This window comes from Trichechus manatus, unplaced genomic scaffold (assembly GCF_000243295.1).
Source record: "Trichechus manatus latirostris isolate Lorelei unplaced genomic scaffold, TriManLat1.0 scaffold00007, whole genome shotgun sequence".
Classification (NCBI taxonomy): Eukaryota; Metazoa; Chordata; class Mammalia; order Sirenia; family Trichechidae; genus Trichechus; species Trichechus manatus.
In genome coordinates, this window is record NW_004443943.1 from 26,618,510 (window position 1) to 26,638,862 (window position 20,353).

Consider the following 20,353-nt stretch of genomic DNA (forward strand, 5'->3'; position numbering starts at 1 on the left):
ATTCTACTGTGTGGATCATAACAAATTATGGATAACATTGTGAAGAATGGGAATTCCAGAACACTTAATTGTGCTCATGAGGAACCTGTACATACATCAACAGGCAGTCGTTCACACAGAACAAGGGGATACTGTGTGGTTTAAAGTCAGGAAGGTGTGCATCAGGGTTGTATCCTTTCACCATACCTATTCAATCTGTATGCTGAGCAAATAATTCAAGAAGCTGGACTATATGAAGAAGAACTGGGCATCAGGATTGGAGGAAGACTCATTAACAACCTGCGTTATGCAGAATGACACAACCTTGCTTGCTGAAAGTGAGGAGGACTGGAAGCACTTACTAATGAAGATCAAAGAGTACTGCCTTCAGTATGGACTACACCTCAACATAAAGAAAACAAAAATCCTCACAACTGGACCAATAAGCAACATCATGATAAATGGAGAAAGACTGAAGTTGTCAAGGATTTCATTTTACTTGGATCCACAGTTAACACCCATGGAAGCAGCAGTCGAGAAATCAAAAGATGCACTGCACTGGGCAAATCTGCTGCAAAAGACCTCTTCAAAGTATTGGAAAGATGTCACCTTGAAGACTAAGGTGTGCCTGACCCAAGCTATGGTGTTTTCAGTTGCCTCCTATCCATGTGAAAGCTGGAGGACAAATAAGGAAGACCAAAGAAGAAATGACACTTTCGAATTGTGGTGTTGGAGGAGAATACTGACTATCCCATGGACTGCCAAAAGAACAAACAAATCTGTCTTGGAAGCAGTACGGCCAGAATGCTCCTTAGAAGCAAGGATGGCAACACTACGTTTCACATACTCTGGACATGTTATCAGGAGGGATCAGTCCCTAGAGAAGGACATCATGCTTGGTAAAGCAGGAAAAAAAAAAAACTCGTTGCTGTCAAGTCAATTCCAATTCATAGTGACCCTATAGGACAGAGTAGAACTGAGTGGCTGGTGGATGCGAACTGCCAACCTTTTGGTTAGCAGCCGTAGCTCTTAACCACTATACTACAAGCGTTTCCAGTAGAGGGTCAGCGAAAAAGAGGAAGACCCTCAACGAGATGGACTGACACAGTAGCCACAACAATGGGTTTAAGCATAACAACAACTGTGATGATGGTGCAGCTCTGGGCACTGTTTTGTTCAGTTGTATATAGGGTTGCTATGAGTCAGAACCGACTTGAAGGCACCTAACAACAACAATTAGTTCCTATGAACTGTGTAAAGAATGGCAGAAACCTCTTGGCATTTGCTATACCCATGGCTTGCAATCAACATATGAAATTAGCCAGGCAGATATTTTATTCTGACATCTTGAATATGGACAGTAGCTACAGAGATATCCCATCCACATACTTGCAGTGAGGAGAAACTCTGAATATCAGAGTCCTAAAAACTATGACCTACCTGTGTAATACTGGTAAAAGTGCCTTCAGGTTTCTCTTATCTTGGGGGAAAAACAAAATGGAAGATTTCACTGGATTCTGCTTCTCCTCTGCAATTACTGTCCAAACATTTAAGGAATTGGTTTTGTATCTCAGCATCAATTCCCTCTTAAAAAAAAAAAAAAAAAAACCAAACGTTGAGTCAATTCCGACTCATAGGGCCTCTACACGACAGAGTAGAACTGCCTGATAGGGTTTCCAAGGAGCGCACCTGGTGGATTCGAACTGCTGACCTTTTGGTTAGCAGCCAAGTTCTGAACAGCTGTGCCACCCTGTAATATGGCTTTTTACCTCTGTTGTCCCTACTCCCCACCCCACCTAGAGGCTTCTAAGTACGCAATGACAAAGGTTTTTTCTCATTCCACACCCTCTTTTACATCTCTGCTATGCGTAACGCAGTTCCACCCCTTGTGAAGCCCTCCTCTGGCTTCCCTAACACAATACTCTTCTGCTTTTCTATGTTCATTGATGCAGCATGAAACTTTAGCTGGGCTTCTAGCTTCAACTGTGATGATGTAGCAAGTGCACCAGTCTAGGCATCAAGAGACCAAGATTCTATTTCTGATCTACTGATTAAGCTAAATTGGACACACATTTCAATTTCTGTGAGCTGTGTTCATTTATAAAATGAGTGGGGTGGACTTTAGTGTTTTTCAAACATGTTTGACCGTAACCCACACTTTACACATTGTTGTTGTTGTTAGCTGCAGTCAAGTCCATTCTGATTCATGGTGACCCCACGTGTGCAGAGTAGAACTGCTTCATAGAGTTTTCAAGGCTGTGACCTTATGGAAACTGATCACCAGGCCTGTCTTCCGAGGTGCCTCTGGGCAGGTCTGAATCACCAACCTTTCGGCTAGTACTCAAGAGCTTAACTGTTTGCAGCACCCAGGAACTTAGTATATACATACATACATATGTATAATACATGGGTACATAGGAATACACACACACAAATAAGTTTTATATGCTCACTTTTACTACATGTGATATACTCGGAAATTTTCTATTCACTTCTATTTTATCTTAAAAAAAAAAATGCTTGTTGCAACCCACTAAATAGACTTTATAACCCTATCTATCATGGGTGGTTACCCATTATTTACAAACATTGAAACTTGATATCTAGGGTTCCTTCTAGTAATAATGTAAGTGAATTCTATGTTGTAGCCTTCCAAATATGAACCTTTAGCCTAATCTCTCACCTAATTCCAATCCCATATGTCCCTTTGTTAAGATTTGTTCATTTGAATACCCCAGTATCACTTAAATTCCACATATTTAACATGGAATATGAATTTTCCTCCAAAAGCAGGTCCCCTTCCCATCAAAACCTTAGTGCTGACTTTTGTTCTAATAATGGCAGAGTAGTTTATATTCTACTAACCTTCCTGTTGAAAACTATTATAAACTCTGGACAAGATATTAAAAACAACTATATGAAGGCACTGGAAGGCAACCCAAAGCAGGAGAAACAGGGATATGACTTGAAACAAGGGAAGCAAACTAGGTAAGATCCATATTTATCCATTTTTCCTCTGTGAAGGCACACCCTAGTCTTTCAGCATGCCCAAGAATAAAGCGAAAACAAAAAGCCGAAACGTAGCAATCTTACTGGGCTGAGGAGTCAAAGGTTCAAGTCTAGGGCAGCTGAAGTGGCTAGATATTAAGGGGAATGTCCTGGAAAAGAGGAAGCCACAGAGAGGAGAGCCCCAAAATCTGTGTAGAAATTCTCCTCAAATCCTTGAACTACGCATTCGGGCGATGAGACTCAAAGCAAGCCAGCAGAAAGCAACAACAGCTGGAAGGCTGAAAGGACCCAGCAGATATGCAGCAACTGTCTGGTGCTGGGAAGACAGGGCTTGAAATTTGAGTCTCACCAAGTTAGAAGGCTCAGGAAACCCTTCTGGTTTTCCACTGAAACTTCAGAAGGGCCACACTTTAGAAGTAAGGACCACCTCCCAGGACTAAGGGCCACACCCTAGGACTAATGCAAAACCATAACACACCTGCCCTAACAAAACCTTTGAAATGATAAGGCAGATCAGGGAAAGGAGACAGCCTTTCCTTGGTTTCTAGCCTGGGACACAGGGTGGGGTAGAACCGTTAAACAAGGCTTCGTTACAGATGGAATAGGGGTGGAGTGAGGAGGAGAGGGGAAGAGGAAGAACAGATGGGAAGCTCCAGTTGGACAATTAAACCTGAGCTGTTACAGGGTCCAAAGTGAGATGACCAATATGAAATAGTAAATATCACTCTGGCTCTTGGGAGAAGGGAACCATGGAGTCACCATCTGGTGGGGCAACTTGTTAAAGGGAAGGGAGCAGAAGGGCAAAGAAGTAATTTATGAGCACCTACTATGTTCCTGCCATGTTATTATGTGTTTTATGCAGGAGCCAAGAAATCAAATGATGTACTGCATTGGGCAAATCTGCTGCTAAAGACCTCTTTAAAGTGTTAAAAAGCAAAGATCTCACTTTGAGGACTAAGGTGAGCCTGACCCAAGCCATTGTATTTTCAATCACCTCATACACATGCAAAAGCTGAACGATGAATAAGGAAGACCTAAGAAGAACTGATGCCCCTGAATTACAGTGCTGGCGAAGAATACTGAATATCGATGGATCTGGTGGTGTAGTGGTCAAGAGGTCAACTGCTAATCAAAAGGTCAGCAGTTGGAATCCACCAACTGCTCCTTGGAAACCCTATGGGGCAGTTCCACTCCGTCCTATAGGGTTGCTATGAGTCAGAATCAACTCGACGGCAACGGATTTGGGTTTTTTTGGCCAGAAGAACAAATAAATCTGTCTTGGAAGAAGTACGGCTAGAATGCTCCTTAGAAGCAAGAATGGTGAGACTTGGTCTCACATACTTTGAACATGTTATCAGCAGGGACAAGTCCCTGGAGGACATCATGCTTGGTAAAACCGAGGGTCAGTGAAAAAGAAGACCCTCAATGAGACAGATTGACACCGTGGCTGCAACAATGGGCTCAAACATAGCAACAACTGTGAGTATGGCACAGGACCAGGCAGTGTTCCGTTCTGTTGTACACGGGGTCACTATGAGTCAGAACTGACTCGACGACACCTAACAACAAAAACAACAACAACATCTCGCTATGTATGAGACAGGTATTATCTTCATTTTTACACATAAAGGAATTCAAAGCTCAGAGAGATTACGTAATTTGTCTAAAGTTACACTATTAGTAAGGGGACCTAGTGGTGCAACGGTCAAGTGCTTGGCTGCTAACTGAAAGGCTGGCAGTTTGAACCTACCTAGCAGCTCTGTGACAGAAAAAAACCTGTCGATCTGCTCCCGTAAAAATTACAGCCTAGGAAACCCTATGGAACAGTTCTACTCTGTCAGATGGGGTCCCTGTAAGTCGGAATCAATTTGATAGCACCTAACGACAACAACAACAACAACACACTATCAGTAAATGGTAGAGCTGAGATTTGAAATCAAAACTGATCAACTTCAAAGCTTGTTTCCTTTCTGTAGTTACATGTTGTTACAGTGTGACATTCAGGTAGAGCAGTGGGGTGTGTGCTGTAAGGCAGCTGACAAAGAATGTTAGAAAGCAAAAACATTTCTAGTAAAGACTAAGAGGTTTATTATAGGTCAAGGAGGATATTAGCTGTATAAAAAGGACCTCAACTGAGCTAAATAAGAGCATGCAAGTCTTCAAATAGAGAGCTGTAAAAAGGGAAAGGATACAAGGAGGAACTGAGCTGGTTTCAGAGAGGTCATAGGGCACATTATTACACTCCAGAGAGAAGGGTTTGACTCCTATTAAATCAAACAGAATAAACACATCTGATTACAGTTAGGAGGCTTAACACAATAAGGAACTAGCGACAGGAAACAAAGTTCATCTAAGGAACAGATATGGGGGTGGGTGGGGGAGGGAATAGGAACAATCCAAAAGCCAACATGAGGAATCTGGAACAGATGCTTTTGAGCTGGAAGGAACTTAGATGTCATCCAATCCCTATCATTTCTGAGAGAAAATGTGCCAGGAAAAAAATGGCTCATTGCTAATATCTCAGCCTTTCAACAAAAGCCTAGTTTGGTTTCATTTTATCTTTACTAACGCAGGTAGACAGCCTGCTTTGTCCAAAATAATGCTCCAGAAATTCCAGTTAAGTGAAGCCCGCGTTGGAGGACCATCTGATAAAGCACCGGCAGTTCCAGGAGCAAACCAGGGGTTTACTGGTGCACTCGTGACGGTGCCCACCACAAACCTAACCAGTGAGCCTGTCGGAAGCAAATCTAGAGGAGAAACTTCCCACCTAGGAGAGCAGTGTGAGATGAATTTTCCAGGCCTTTCACATTCTCTTATCATGTGGTCATAACCTGGACTCCCCCAAATTGGCCAGAACCTGAAAGGCTAAATGAGGCCACATACAACATAAAAATAAAGACTAAACAGGAAGTCCAGTAATTATAAAAACAACAATAGGAAAAAAACAAAGTTCATTGCAGAGAACTGGAGGAGAGAAGACACAATGGCAAGAAAGAAATAATTTGTACACAATTTTAAAAAAACACCTCTTAATATTCCCATTTTACAGATAATTAAGGCTCAGTAAGACAGAGCGACGTAAGACCCAACAGGTACAAAGCACTATGAAGAATGTAAACTATCTTCTGAATCCCATAAGAGTTTTCGAGTTCATCATTCAAGATTCCTGAATGTTAAGGAATGAACAATTTATACAACAAGTATTTTCCAGTAATGTCTAAAGAACCATAGGGATTAAAAGACAGAAGCATACCAGGAAAATACACTTTACCTAGTGGCCTGATAATGAACTTGCTGTCCCCACAAAACAGAACAAAACAATTAAAGTAATAATGGGAAGATATTTGAGATTAGAGACACCTAAGGAAACCCTGGTGGTGTAGTGGCTAAGAGCTCAGGCTGCTAACCAAAAGGCTGGCAGTTCAAATCCACCAGGCACTCCTTGGAAACCCAATGGTCCTATGGGGTCACTATGAGTCAGAATCAACTTTTTGGTTTTGGTTTTGTTTGATTTTGAAGAAAACCAAAAAGGGCAAAGAAAAGTTCCTATGAAAATGTTAAATCTGATTTGAAAAGGTCTGTTACATATTTACATTACATATATTCCTGCTTCATAAAAGGCCTCCCAAAGGAATTAAATCTCTAAGGTTGTTCTCACTCAATATATACTTAATAAGAACTTCAGGGGCCCAGTTCCTTAGATGGGCAAGTGCTCCTGGTACCTGGTATAACCACCCTTTAAATCTATCTCCATGCTTTATGCTTCTAGGAAGGCTGAATCATACCTTGGGTTCTCTTCCTGTTTTGCACAAACTCTGAGCGCCTCAGGGTACTGGGTGCTGTGCGGCGAAGGCAACTATTCCTTCTCCAAGGCTCTGGGCCATTTAATTTTCTCTCTTCCTCCAAATGCCAGGTATTTTTCTCTATGGAAGGGCTCTGAGGAACCCCAAAGTGATATTCTCCTCTGTCTCCCCTGGGACACTGATACTGCAGATCATCTGGGATAAGCCCTTTGTTCCCAAGTGCCATCACTCCTGGCTTGTCCACACCATTACACTCGAAATTCTTCATCTGATGGAGAGAATCTGTTCCTCTGTAATTCTGAAACTTATACTCACAGTCTGCAAATAAAGTATCATAGTCTTTATCTTCTGTATCAAAATTGCCGTGATCCATGGTATAAGTCTTTGCTTTGGGATAGATGTTATCATTTTGATAAACACTCCTGGCTCTGTCATAGTACTGGACAGATTCCTTACCTTCACTGGCACCATTCAAATCTGGGAAATCCACAGATTGATCATTACTATTACCATAATTCCCAGGAACACGATATAAATCCTTGCGGTCTCTATAATAAAAATTAGTTTCTTTACAATCCTCAAGGTTATAATTAAAATCCTTGTGGTCCATATGCCAGTTTTGAGGTTGACCAAAATTCCCCAAAGAATCATCCAAACCCTCGTAGCCACTCCATTGTTCAGTTTCTTTAGAGTCCCCAAGATTACAACTCAGATTCTTACAGTCCACGTAGCCATTAGTTTTCCCACCTCCTCCAGTTGTATCTCGGTTTCCTGTAAGCCAACTGTCCTTAGTCCTTGAGCTCAGATTCCCATAATCTACGTTTTCTGAATTCCTATAACCATCAGAGCCTCTGGTCATACTTCTGGGGTACATCGAGTCATTTCCACCTCCGTTCACTTCCTCGTAGTCCATACAGCTTGGCTCACTCTGTTCAAAATCCCAGTATCCACAATCTCTTTTTCGGTAGGGCAGGTTCTGCCCCTTGGTCCGGTAGCTGGGATCCCAGTCAACTTCTTTGTAGAATCCATCCTGCTCTGCAAAGTTCCTGTTCTGGAGACTCCTGTAGTCCTCATACTCCCAGCTGGAGCTCCAGTGTCTTTTCTTCTCTACTTCTCTTTCTTTTCTAAGTTCCTGGGTTTCACACATATTCAATGTGCTTAAAGACACAAATTTTACCTCTCTTTTCCATGGGCCTGGGTTGGGCAAAAATGTGGACAGGTGCAGTCTAGCCTGAGGCTGTATCTGTTCTTCTTAAAATGTCTCCCAAAGCACTCCAGACACTCTTCTTGCTGCTCTGGTTGGAGCACGAAGAGATGTGTAGTTATTTCAAACTCACGATCCAATCAGTGAGCTGCTCTATCTTTCCCCACAGAGGCCAGAAGATAATTAGTAACTAGTGTTCATGTGATTGGAGTAGGCAGCTTTGTTTGGTGTTTCCCTCAAGCTGGTCAAACTGGCCTGGCTGCTTTATGCGGAGGTTGAAGCTTTCCGCTGCTTTAAAGGTTTTGCAGAAAGAGCAGTAGAAATCGAAACAGCCCCCTTCAAAAACTCCAGGTAAGGTCATGTATCGGGCTGATCGGCTCCTTTAATCCTTTAGTAGTCAATAAATGCTCTCTGTGCACCTCAAACGGAACCTGCATGCCCCTTCCTCCAAATCCAGCTTTCTAATCCTCGGACATCTGAAACTCCTCAAGCCTCCCTTCCCTTTACTTAGAGGCAGAACTCTTCCTCCTCTGAAAGCTTTGCTTTTATGGGGTTTCAAGTTACCGGTTAGCGTGCACTCAAATCATAAGCCACTCAAGCTCCTGCCTGTGGGTATGTTAGACATCCCACTGAAGGAAGAAAAAGTACTTCCTTTTACTCTTATCTGGTATACTAGTAACTTGATAGCACAAAAATTCTTTCCCAGAAGAATACAGTTACGTATGCCTTCACACTTTGCTAGATACCTGTCATGCCAGAGAAGCACTGGATCATGTATTTCCTAAATCTCTTTCCTATCCAATTCATACAGAGTATTCAGGAACTGGAGAATGAGGCTAGAAATCTGATCGATGGGTACAAAATGCCAATCTGAACTCAATAAACATTAGACAGATGCCTATTATATGAAAGGTACGGTGGAAGAGAAAGATGAACAAGTTAGTCCTGTACAATGCAGGAGCAATACGCTCTAAGGGGAGATAACATGGGATACGTGCTACACCAGAAACACAAAAACAGCAATGGTAACAAAGCAAAGTCGCTAGTGGGGCAACTGGAGGTTTCATGGAAACGTTGGTATGTGAACAGTGCCTTCACGGATAAGCAGGATTCCCACAGACATTCTAGGTACTGAGAACTAAGAAATGGGGAAGTTTGAAGAGTATAATATATGGAAAAACAACAGGAGATAAGGCTGGAGGGAAAGGTTGGGGTAATCTCAAGGGACCTGAATACTGTTTATTTTACACGATGGATAATGAAGAGTCAGTGGTTTTGAGTAGCGCAGTAACATGCCAAGAGATAGGCTTTAGTAAGATTACTCTTATTAGCTATCTGGGAATCTCTTGGGTATGGGACATTGGTGGTTGAGTGGCAGAATTCTCGCCTTCCATGCAGGAGATCCAGGTTCAATTCCTGGCCAATGCACCTCATGTGCAGCCACCACTCATCCTTCAGTGGAGGCACAGCATGTTGTTAAGATGCTTGAACAGGTTTCAGCAGAGCCTCCAGACTATGACAGACTAGGAAGAAAGGCCAGGCAATCTACTTCCAAACAGCAGCCAATGAAAATCCTATGGATCACATGGGTCTGATCCCTAACTGATCATGGGGAGGACCTAGGACAGGGTAAAGTTTCGTTCTGTTGTGCATGAGGTTACCCTGGGTTGGGGGCTGACTCACGTACCTAACAACAACAACAACAACAACAATATATTGGGTGTCCAGGAATGATTCCTTGAACTTTTATCTAATCCTATTTGTGAAACAATATAAAGAACCCAGAGGAGACCAGGATTATATACTTTGTCAATAATTAGATGTTTACTCTTGGGTAAACAAACCATTTAATTTTTTCTGGGACTCAATGTACCTGTCTATAAAATGAGGCAGTTGGCCTCAATGGCTTCTGTGATCCTTCCAGTTCTAACAATCCATGGTTCTATATTCCTCACAACTTCTTTTTTCTTTCCTCAAATACCTAATATGCTATTACGCACCTTTGGATTCTTTACTAATAGTTACTGGATGAACCTCTAAATCGTCAAACCTTCTGATTTTCATGTGGACAGAGTTTTTTTGCTTGTTTGTCTCCCATAACCAGTATCAGTAGCAGCACAGCCCTGGTAGCCTCCACGCCTTCAGTGTGTACTATGTACTATTATCAGGGCTAGGAAGTTGATATAAATTTTCTCTGATTTTTACTACCCTACGAGGAAAGTATGTACTGTCCTCATTTTACCAGAGATGAAGAGATAATCTCTGAGAGTATGAACAATCTGTCCAAGATCACATAAACTAGTACACAGTGGGACTATAATTTGAATTCAGATCTGTCTGACTTCATGGCATTAGACCAAGATGAGTATCTCAAAATGTAGTAAAACCTTACTCTCCCTCAAACCACAAGTAAACTCTACCATGGTCTTACTCAGAGGTGGAGCACTACCAAGGCAAGTTACGCAGCCCCCTCTCTTCCTCCCCTCCAAAACTACCATCCCTCTTCATCTCCAGTCCTGGCCTCCCTCTACCCTGCCGCAGTGCTGCTCCTCAACACCCAACCACAAGAGCCCATGGACAGGCACAGGAACAGGTGAGAGTGTCCAGTACCGTTTGGCTCAGTAATCTAAAACCTATTGCCTAAACCCAATAAAGATTGTGATTTGGTTTACCAAACCAATAGGATGCTAAAATTATTCAGAAGGAAATGTTCCACCATGAGTTATACAGAGAGACAGCATAATATACAGAGAGCACACAAGGTCAGGAATTAGGAGACTTTGCTTCTAGAAATTCAATTTCTGCTAACAACCAGTTTGTAGCTATCCTTAATCTCAGGGATGTCAGTTTTCTTATGTGTAAGATGAGGAAGTTAATGGTTTCTCTGCCACTTTAGATCTAAAATTCTATGACCATGCTCATTTCTAATTCAATTAAAAGTTAAGATTAATATTTCCCTGTTATTGAAAACAAAGTTCCTTTAGCAACTTTGTGTCTTTGCTAAAGCTAGCTTGATAAGAAACACAGGCCTACTAAATCAACCAAGAGACAAGATAAAAGAGAGGACTAAATTATAGATAAGAAGAACACTAGTTGTAAAATGATCCAGCAGAAGAGGGTGTGAAGCATTTCATTTCACAAGAAATGTGAAAGTGGAGAAATGAAAATGAAGTGTTGGGTAAGTAGAGAATGAATAAAAAAATCGAAAAACAAATGAATATCTGGTTATAATATGGGGACCACACCCCTTTTCCTTTTCTCAGTCCTGTTGCCTTTGGGGCATTAAAGATTTAGTTTGCATAAAAATACAAACTGCCTCAGCTTAACCTCTATATTACTATGGCCCAGAACTAATCAAAAGCTGTGAATGCGTTGTTTTTTGTGTGTGATAAATCTGTGTACAAAGAAAAGTGACCAAGCGAAATGGGAGAATAACTTGTCTACTCTTCTCAGTCTTAGCACTGCTGGTGAAATACAACCCTGTAGATAGTTATCAAGCTCTTCTGATTTCCCTTCCACTTTACACAACAGTAACATTCCACTGGCTTTTTTCAGCAGCCCTGAAGATTACAGCTAAGAAAACCCAGCTGTATTCTGTTACGTGGGATCTGGAGTTGAATGGACTTGAAGGCACCAAAAACCACCACAACAAAAAAGCAGCATCCCATCCATGATGTTTGTTGTTACTAGAGGGTGGGTTATCAGCTATAGTGACTATTAGCATTACTTCAAGGATTGCTAGAAATACTGCTGCACATAATGCTAGAAGTGAAGATGAGCTGCAGGATTCCAAAGGAGAGAGAAAAGGGAGAAGGTAGAGGAACGGATTAAACAAAGAAAAGGGAGGGATGATAAAAAAACTAGCAGGAATTTGTAATTCTCTAAATTTTTTTAATGCTTCTGCAACTGCCCCAGCCGATTCCCCCAGTCTAGTGATTATCAACTACCCCTTATTTTCTAAGACTCTGCCCTAAGGTTGCTTTTTGATTCCTATAACCCATTGCCGTTGAGTCATTTCCCATTCATGGCAACTTCATGTGCGTCGGAGCAGAACTGTGCTCCACAGGGTTTTCAGTGGCTGATGTTTTGGAAGTATATCACCAGGTCTTTCTTCCAATGGGTGAACTCAAACCTCCAATCGTTCAGTTAGCTGCAGAGCGTGTTAACCATTTCCACCACTCAGGGACTCCTTCTGATTCCTATAGGTCTTGCTATTTTCCAGAGCACCTTGCAAATACCTCTCTCATCTTACCTAGGTTACTTGACTGCACGTGTATACTTGTTTATCTCCTTTTACTATACTGAAAGCTCCTTGAAGGCCACGATCATGTCTAACTTACATTCCTATCTCCAGCATAGCTCTGTATTTAAATGTTTAATGAGCTGATGCTTGTGCATTTATTTGACATATGCTAGATGCTAAAGGGTTGTATAATTTAGAGGTAAAGAGTGAGCTTTGATAGCCCTTGGTTCCAATCCTGTCTTTGCCATTTACCAGCTGTATAATCCTGGGGAAGTTAATCCTTCTAGGCCTGTTTCTTCATCTTTTCACAATCAAATCTATCAATCTATTTGCATCTGTACGCATATACTCTACTGTTACAGTAAAGGAACTGTCTCTGCTCTGATCCAAGGCAAATCTCTCTGCTGGTTCACAGGATTCCAGCCCCTCCTGACCCCTTAAAGACCACTCCAGCAATGAGGCCCTCCCTCTCTTGCTTCTTCAATGTGCTTGCACTAGTAGATCAGTCCAATAAGCCTATGAACATACGGTAATGTTTCCCATCTTACCAACACTTCCACTGGCCTCTCAAACCTCCTCCAACTAGTCCCCTCCAGCTACCACTCCATTTCTTTGCTTTCCTTTACAGCAAAACTCTGAAAGACTTCTGAGCAAGTCAAATACTCAATGTTAGATTTCCTTACCTCTTGTTCTCTCTTCAATTCACTCCAATAAGATTTTTGTCCAGTCATCATCACTTCACTCAAACTGTTCTTGGTAAGGTCACCAACTCCAATGGTTATTTCTGAGACTTCGTCTTCTTTGGCCTCTTGGCAGCTTTTGACATAGTCATTTCTTCTTTCTTAAAGCTCTCTCTTCTCTTGGCTTCAAGGACATCACACTCACCTAACTTTCCTCCCACTTAACTGGCTGTTCCTTCTGTTCCCATTGTTAGTTCATCTTCCTTGTCTTCCACACTTCTAAACACTGGAATGACCCAGGGCTAAGGTCTGTCTTTTTCTCCTTTTCCAGAGTTGTTTATGTGGCAATGCAATACATGTATACCAATGCATGTGTGTGTGTGTGTGTGTGTGTGTGTGTGTGTGCGTGTGTGTGTGTGTCTTATGCATATGTGTACGTGTGTATATATAATATGCATCTAGGGATAAGTTCTGGATCATATTCTCCTATATATCCAAATATCTAGCACATAGGAATTCAGGATTGAATTCAGGGGCATCAGGATTGGAAGAAGACTCATTAACAACCTGCATTATGCAGATGACACAACCTTCCTTGCTGAAAGTGAAGAGGACTGGAAGCACTTACCGGTGAAGATGAAAGAGCACAGCCTTCAGTATGGATTACACCTCAACATAAAGAAAACAACTGGACCAATAAGCAACATCATAATAAACGGAGAAAACAATGAAGCTGTCGGTGATTTCGTTTTACTTGGATCCACAATCAACATCCATGGAAGCAGCAGTCAAGAAATCAAAAGACACATTGCATTGGGCAAATCTTCTGCAAAAGAACTCTTTAAAGTGTTGAAAAGCAAAGATGTCACCTTGAAGACTAAGCTGCGCCTGACCGAAGCCATGGTGTTTTCAATTGCCTTATATGCATGCAAAAGCTGGACAACGAACAAGGAAGACCAAAGAAGAACTGATGCCTTTGAATTGTGGTGTTGGCGAAGAATACTGAATATACCATGGACTGCCAAAAGAACGAACAAATCTGTCTTGGAAGAAGTACAACCAGAATGCTCCTTAGAAGTGAGGACGGCAAAACTACGTTTCACATACTCTGGACATGTTATCAGGAAGGATCAGTCCCTGGAGAAAGACATCATGCTTGGTAAAGTAGAGGGTCAGCAAAAAAGAGGAAGACGTTCAACAAGATGGATTGACACAGTGGCTGCAACAATGGGCTCAAGCATAACAACTGTGAGGATGGCACAGGACTGGGCAGTGTTTCATTCCGTTGTACATAAGGTTACTATGAGTTGGAACTGACTGGACAGCACCTAACAACAAAAGGAATTCAAGAAATATTGATATGACTAAAAATGTGGTTTCCATGCTTATTCAGAGAAGCTGCCTCTCAGCCTAAGGGTTAATTAGGAAGAGTTGTAAAGAAGACCCCACTGCTTATGCTAAAGTTGTTGTACAGGATGTCAATGCTGCTACAGTTTCTGGCTGCGTGGAGAGAAGGCATGGAAAAGAGGGAGAGCAAAGACACTATGATAGAAAGCAAAGTGTCCCAATAGAAGAAGAAACTAAGCACTGGTGAAAAGAGACTGACCAGGAGGACAGAAGACAGAAACCGAAAGAAGAATCTGAGGGTGCTGGAAAAGGAAGGAAGACTGGAATATAAGAAAATAAGAGGTGTTTGGGGGAAATGCGATATATTCTTAAACAAACAAACTCACTGCCATTGCATCGATTCCAACTCATGGTGACCCCATGTGTTACAGAGTAGAACTGAGCTCCATAGGGTTTTCTTGACTGTAATCTTTATGGAAGCAGACTGCTAGGCCTTTCTTCCACAGTGCTGCTGGGAGGGTTTGACCTACAAACTTTTCGGCTAGTAGTCAAGCGCAAACCATTTGAGTCACCCAGGGACCTTCTTGATATACTCTGAAGGGGTGCAAATGTTCTAAATGGGACAGGGTTATAAGAAAAGCTTTCTGGGGCCAGATGAACTTAAACGGTCACAATGTGAGTTAAGTGAGAGTTCAAATAGAGACCCTGGAACTGTCAGCAGCTTGGGGGATATTACTAGCATGAATGGGTAAATCAGCATACATTTTGGAAATGAGTAACTTCAGGATAAGTTAGCAGTCAAAAGTATATCTATAAGAAAGGCCTAAATACTCTAAAAAATATATCATTACATACATATATGTTCTTTAAAAAAAAGCCCTTGCCCTCGAGTTGATTCTGACTCATAACTACCCTACAGGAAAGAGCAGAACTGCCCCACAGGGTTTCTAAGGAGCGGCTGGTGAATTCGAACTGCCAACTTTTTGGTTAGCAGCCGAGCTCTTAACACTACACCACCAGGGCTCCCTTAAGCCTATGAATATATGCAATCTAATGAATAGTTTTCCACAGAAGAGAGTATGGAAAAATGTAATGACTAGCATGTTATTTTGGAAGTAGGACAGCAAGAGTCTGCTGGGGTCCCTCCTCCTAGAATCTGATTTTTTCAACTGTTTCTTCCTACCACCAAGTCTCAGAGATCAAGTGGTCCCTCCTTAGGTTGAAACACACTGACCCTACAGCGGGGCACAATGAAAAGGCACATAAGGCTGTGCACTGGAATGACTGAGATCTGAATCCTAGCCCTACCACTACTTTGGGCAAACTTTGGTTTCCTAGTCTGTAAAATGTGGGCAATGTTGAGAAGTTGCTAAAGTGTATAAAAGCACCTAGCACACCGTTTGACAAGTAATACAGTGAAACTTGTGAGAGCCGGAACTCAATGGGACTGCCTTGTTTTTCTGGGTCTCGCAAGTTTTCCACCTTTGACAGGGTGCCATCTTACCACTTTTCTATCACTCGTTGTAGTGGAAAATATTTGAGTTTTCCTTCTCTAACAGGTTTCTGCCTTACACAGGTTCTGGTTTTACGGTAGGGGCTCAATAAATTATAATTACTATCACTGCCCCATTCTTTCAGTTCCTGTTTTCAGAGAGCCCTTGGTAAGGCTCAGCCCCTTGTCCTTTTCTCTCTCTCTTTTCATCTAGCTAAACATTTTTTTTTTGTAATCTCACTGTCATGACTTTAAATAATGTCTGTGTGCTGTCAATTCCCAAATGTAGGTTTCCAGCCTTGACCTATTCCCCTTCCCCTCCACCAAGCAGCATCTCCTGCAGTCTTCACCATATCAATTAACGGCAACTCCAATCCTTCCAGTTGCTCAACCTCGGGGTCATCCTTGACTCTTCATTCTCTTATACCTCACATCCAGTCGACTAGCACGTCCTATTGACTGGCTCTAACTCAAAACATACCTAAAAGTGAGCACTTCTCATCATCTCCATCACTACCATCCTGACCCAAGCGTCCATCATCTCTTGCCTGAATCACTGTGATAGCCTCCTAACTGGTCTCTCTCTTCTGCCCTTGTGCCCCTTCAGTCTATTCTCAACCTTACACCCAGAGTGTGACTCTTCTTAAATCGAAAATAAGCCCATATTCGTCTCCTGCTCAAAACCTTCCAGTGGCCCCCTTCTTACTCTGAATGATGATCTGCAAGGCCTATCGATGCCTTTGCTCCAGCTGAACTGGCCTCCTGCACACTCTTATACTCACTGTCCTATCTGCTTAGAATGATTCACTCCACCCCAAAAAATGGTTTAGCCGCTTCCTACAATTATTCAGGTCTTCACTCAAATGTCACTTTTCAGTGAAGTCTTCCCTGACTTCTTTTCCCCATAGTTTCTTTTGCTTTTTAACATACTATGCATTTTTATTTACTTATTGCTTATCTCATGATATGAGGAAAGAGATCTCTGCTGTAACTCCTGTGCCTGGAACTGCCTGGAATACAGTAGGAGCTCAATAATATTTGTTGACTAATGACTGCCCCAGAGTTTTTGGTCCTTTGGGTCTTACTACATCTGGTAAAGAGAACAGGAAAAGAAGGCAACACATGCAGGTGGGGGTGTGGTGCCATAAATTCTTGCACTTGAGGGGTTCCATGCTAGCTGGAGACAGGTTTTTTTTACTATGCACTGCAAAAACCTCACTGAAATCTGAAACTGATACTTGAAGTAGCTGGATCTATTCCAGCCAGCTTCTCCACCCCTCGGCCTGGAGCTGAGGGTAAGGGAATGTTCTCAAAGGGATACTGCAAACTGCTAAAAATAATGATTCACTGGTCAAGTGTAACTAAATTAACCATTCCAAGCTAGATTTCTTGACATACATTAAACCACCTATACTAAAAAGAAAAACTAGTTCTGTCCTGAATTAACATGTACCATTAACGGTTTCTGACTATGATTGCTGGTTTTTACCAGGATAAAATCTATTAGAAGTAACTGAGCTAATTTTTATTGAGCCAACACTCCAAACCAGATGTTACACAAGTCAAAGGTATTTGCGTTTTTCTTACGTACTGACAAACTAAAATGAAAGTAAGGTTATTATTTCTTTCACATAAACTGTTGTATTGACAGATCTCAAAAAGATTTGACTATTTAACTCTTTTACTAGTTTGAGATAGAATTCCCACACCTGAGGAATCTTCAGAATAACAAATTGCTTCTTTACGTAGAAAAACAATACTTTCAAATTCAAAGAATTTGTCTGCAATTTTAGGGATCACTTTAATATAAAGATGTTATTGCTCCATATCAGTAATTCTCTAACTTATAAATCTACTGATTCTCTTTCGTGGGACTTACAGCCCATCTAATATCTTGCTGAAAATGTTAATTTACTGAAAACTATATTCTGATTTGATTTGCAGTAGTCATCACTAAAAATTACTCTGAGAGTCCCTGGTCAGTCCTCCTTCTGGCATGACAGTAAAGGCTGGGAAGGGGGAAGTTTAGGAGCAAGGCTGCTGATGTGGAGGAGGCTAACTCACTCTGCACTACACTGATCTGGAACAATGGGGTCCAGGCACGGAGCCACACCAGAAGTAACTCTATGGCCATGATTCAAGGGCAGCAAGTCAGGCGGCATGATGTCAATACAGAGGTCAGTACCAGTATGATCAGTAGAATTTCAAAGACACACAAATGTGAATGATACTATGTCTGTTTAAATAAGCAGTGTATAGCCAGTGCTTGGTTCATAGTAAGTACTCAAGAAATATTTGTTGAATGAAAGGAATGAATGAAGACTATTTGTCAAATCCAGGCATGTGAACTTCTACTAGAGATAGAAAAGAACTAAAATCAGTTGCCATCGAGTCGATTTCAATTCATGGCAACCCCGTATGTAACAGAGTAGAACTGTGTTCCACAGGGTATTCAAGGCTGTGACCTTTCAAAAGCAGATCACCAGGTTTTTCTTCTAAAGTGCCTCTGGGTGGGTTTGAACCACCAACCTTTTGGTTAGTAGTTGAGCACTTAACCATCTGCACTACCCAGGGATTGCCCAGAAAAGGACTATGATATGCTAAAATGAGATTCTCTGAGGGGTGACAGTATGCATTTCTGACTAAATAAACTCCACTGCCGTCGAGTCAATTCTGACTCATAGTGAGCCTATAGGACAGGGTTGAACTGCCCCTAAAGGGTTTCCAAGGAGCGGCTAGTGGATTTGAACTACAGACCTTTTGGTTAGCAGCCGAACGCTTAACCACTATGCCACCAGGGCAGTTCTGAGTACGGCTTCTAGAAGTAATGTGTCCTGGGAAATCAGAAAGTCTGAGGACCAACCCTGAATGTTTCCACTGCTTTGGAAGTCAACCTATTTCATCAGACTTGAAAGTATAGTACGGTGTTTTAGATATGGACCTTAATTAATTAATTAGCAACTCACTTGACTGGAAGGTCCTTGAGGGCAGATACCACATCTATATTGTTCATCACTATATATCCTGCCCTTAGCACAGTGCCTGGCACATGGTAAAAACTCAACAAATATTTGCTGAATGAATGAGTGACTGACCTGAAGCCCTACATTTTCATTGCCCAACACACAATAATCATAACTGCCTCCTAGTATTCTACCCTGACTTTAGATGATAATTCTGAATTTAAAACTTCTAATTCTCAGTCAGAGTCAGTCACCAACTTACCTAGAACTACCAATACTAGGCTTTTTGTTTCCAATAAATGAACTCACTTAGTACCAGTACATTCATCCATGTATCCATATAAAAACATTGCACAGTGTTCTTAAGCATAAATGACAGAAAATTCCTGTGGAACACCATTAATTCTAAAAGGTATCATTGTTGAGAAATTTTTGATAGCTGGAATTTGGGAGACCTTTTTTCTGCCACCTATATATGTAATGCACAAATAGTTTACAAGTTCTCTCTAATCACAATGCCATAAAAGTAGAAATCAGTAACAGGAAGAGCAAGTTAAAAAAAAATCAAATATGAAGGTAAGTCAAAAAGCATTGCTACTAGGGTTTCAGTTCATACATGCATGGATTTACTCCGAACAAAGTGTTTAAACATGTCTCTGCCATCAGTGGATCGTGCAGACAAGTTCTCTCAGTAATACATCTGTCTTAGTCTCGTTAGATTGCCTTTAAAAAAAAAAAGGATTCTTTTTGTGCCATGGAAAAAATGTTTTTTGAGGTCAGACCTAACATCAAATTTTTAACAAAACTCAAGTGGACATCTTCCCAAATAACTGAAGCTTTGCAACAAGTTCATGGGAACACTGCCCCACATAAAACAACAGTTTTTAGATGGATCAACAGTTTCAAGGAAGGCTGAGAAGACCTCAAATATGAGCCAAGAGAGGGAAGACTGCTCAGAAGGTTATGGTGACCGTTTTTTGAGATTCCAAAGGGGTAATCTTAATAGATTTTCTTGAAGGACACAGGACAATCATGGGGGCTTATTATGAGGAAGTTTTAAGAAAACTGAAAACTGCATTGGTGAGAAAAAGGCCAGGAAAGTTGCGCCGAGGAATTTTTTTCCATTACGACAATGCACCTGGTCATTCTTCAAGGGTAGCAAGGGCTGTCCTATGACAATTTTGTTAGGAGCAAAGGAGAATGCAGAAAACCACGGACATAAGGAAAATATTAGTCTGAAGGCCTAATGGAGCAGTTCTACTCGTCCTATAGGGTTGCTATAAGTCAAAATCGACTCAACGGTAACGGGCTTGGATTGGTTTGAATAAGTTAATAAATGTTAACTATTATTATCATTGAAATTCAGTCTTGGACCACAAAGATACAAGATGCAGTTTTCTCATGAGTTTCAGCCTGAAGTATTTAGTCCTAAGTAGAAACTTGTTGAAGGAAGTTATATTCAGGGACTTCCCATTTGCACTACTGCTATGAATGCCACTGCAGTATAAAACCAAACCAAACCCATTGCCTTCGAGTCGATTCTGACTCATAGTGACCCTGCCCGACAGAGCAGAACTGCCCTATAGGGTTTCCAAGGAGCGGCTGGTGGATTCAAACTGCCAACCTTTTGGTT

General features: G+C 41.5%; 1 protein-coding gene across 2 annotated transcripts in view; it reads right to left on the reverse strand.

The window, feature by feature from the left end:
• Window positions 1-20,353, reverse strand: part of DNMBP (dynamin binding protein) — a 120,068-nt gene that overhangs the window by 46,098 nt on the left and 53,617 nt on the right. Inside the window, exon 1 of one of the 2 annotated variants that reach the window (XM_023740788.1) lies at window positions 6,774-8,384. The exons of the other annotated variant lie outside the window; for it this stretch is intronic. Within the exon in view, the coding sequence (XP_023596556.1) occupies window positions 6,774-7,938 (1,165 nt within the window). The 5' untranslated portion in view covers window positions 7,939-8,384. Of the gene's footprint in view, window positions 1-6,773; window positions 8,385-20,353 lie in introns of those variants that run through there. 2 annotated transcript variants of the gene reach the window in all.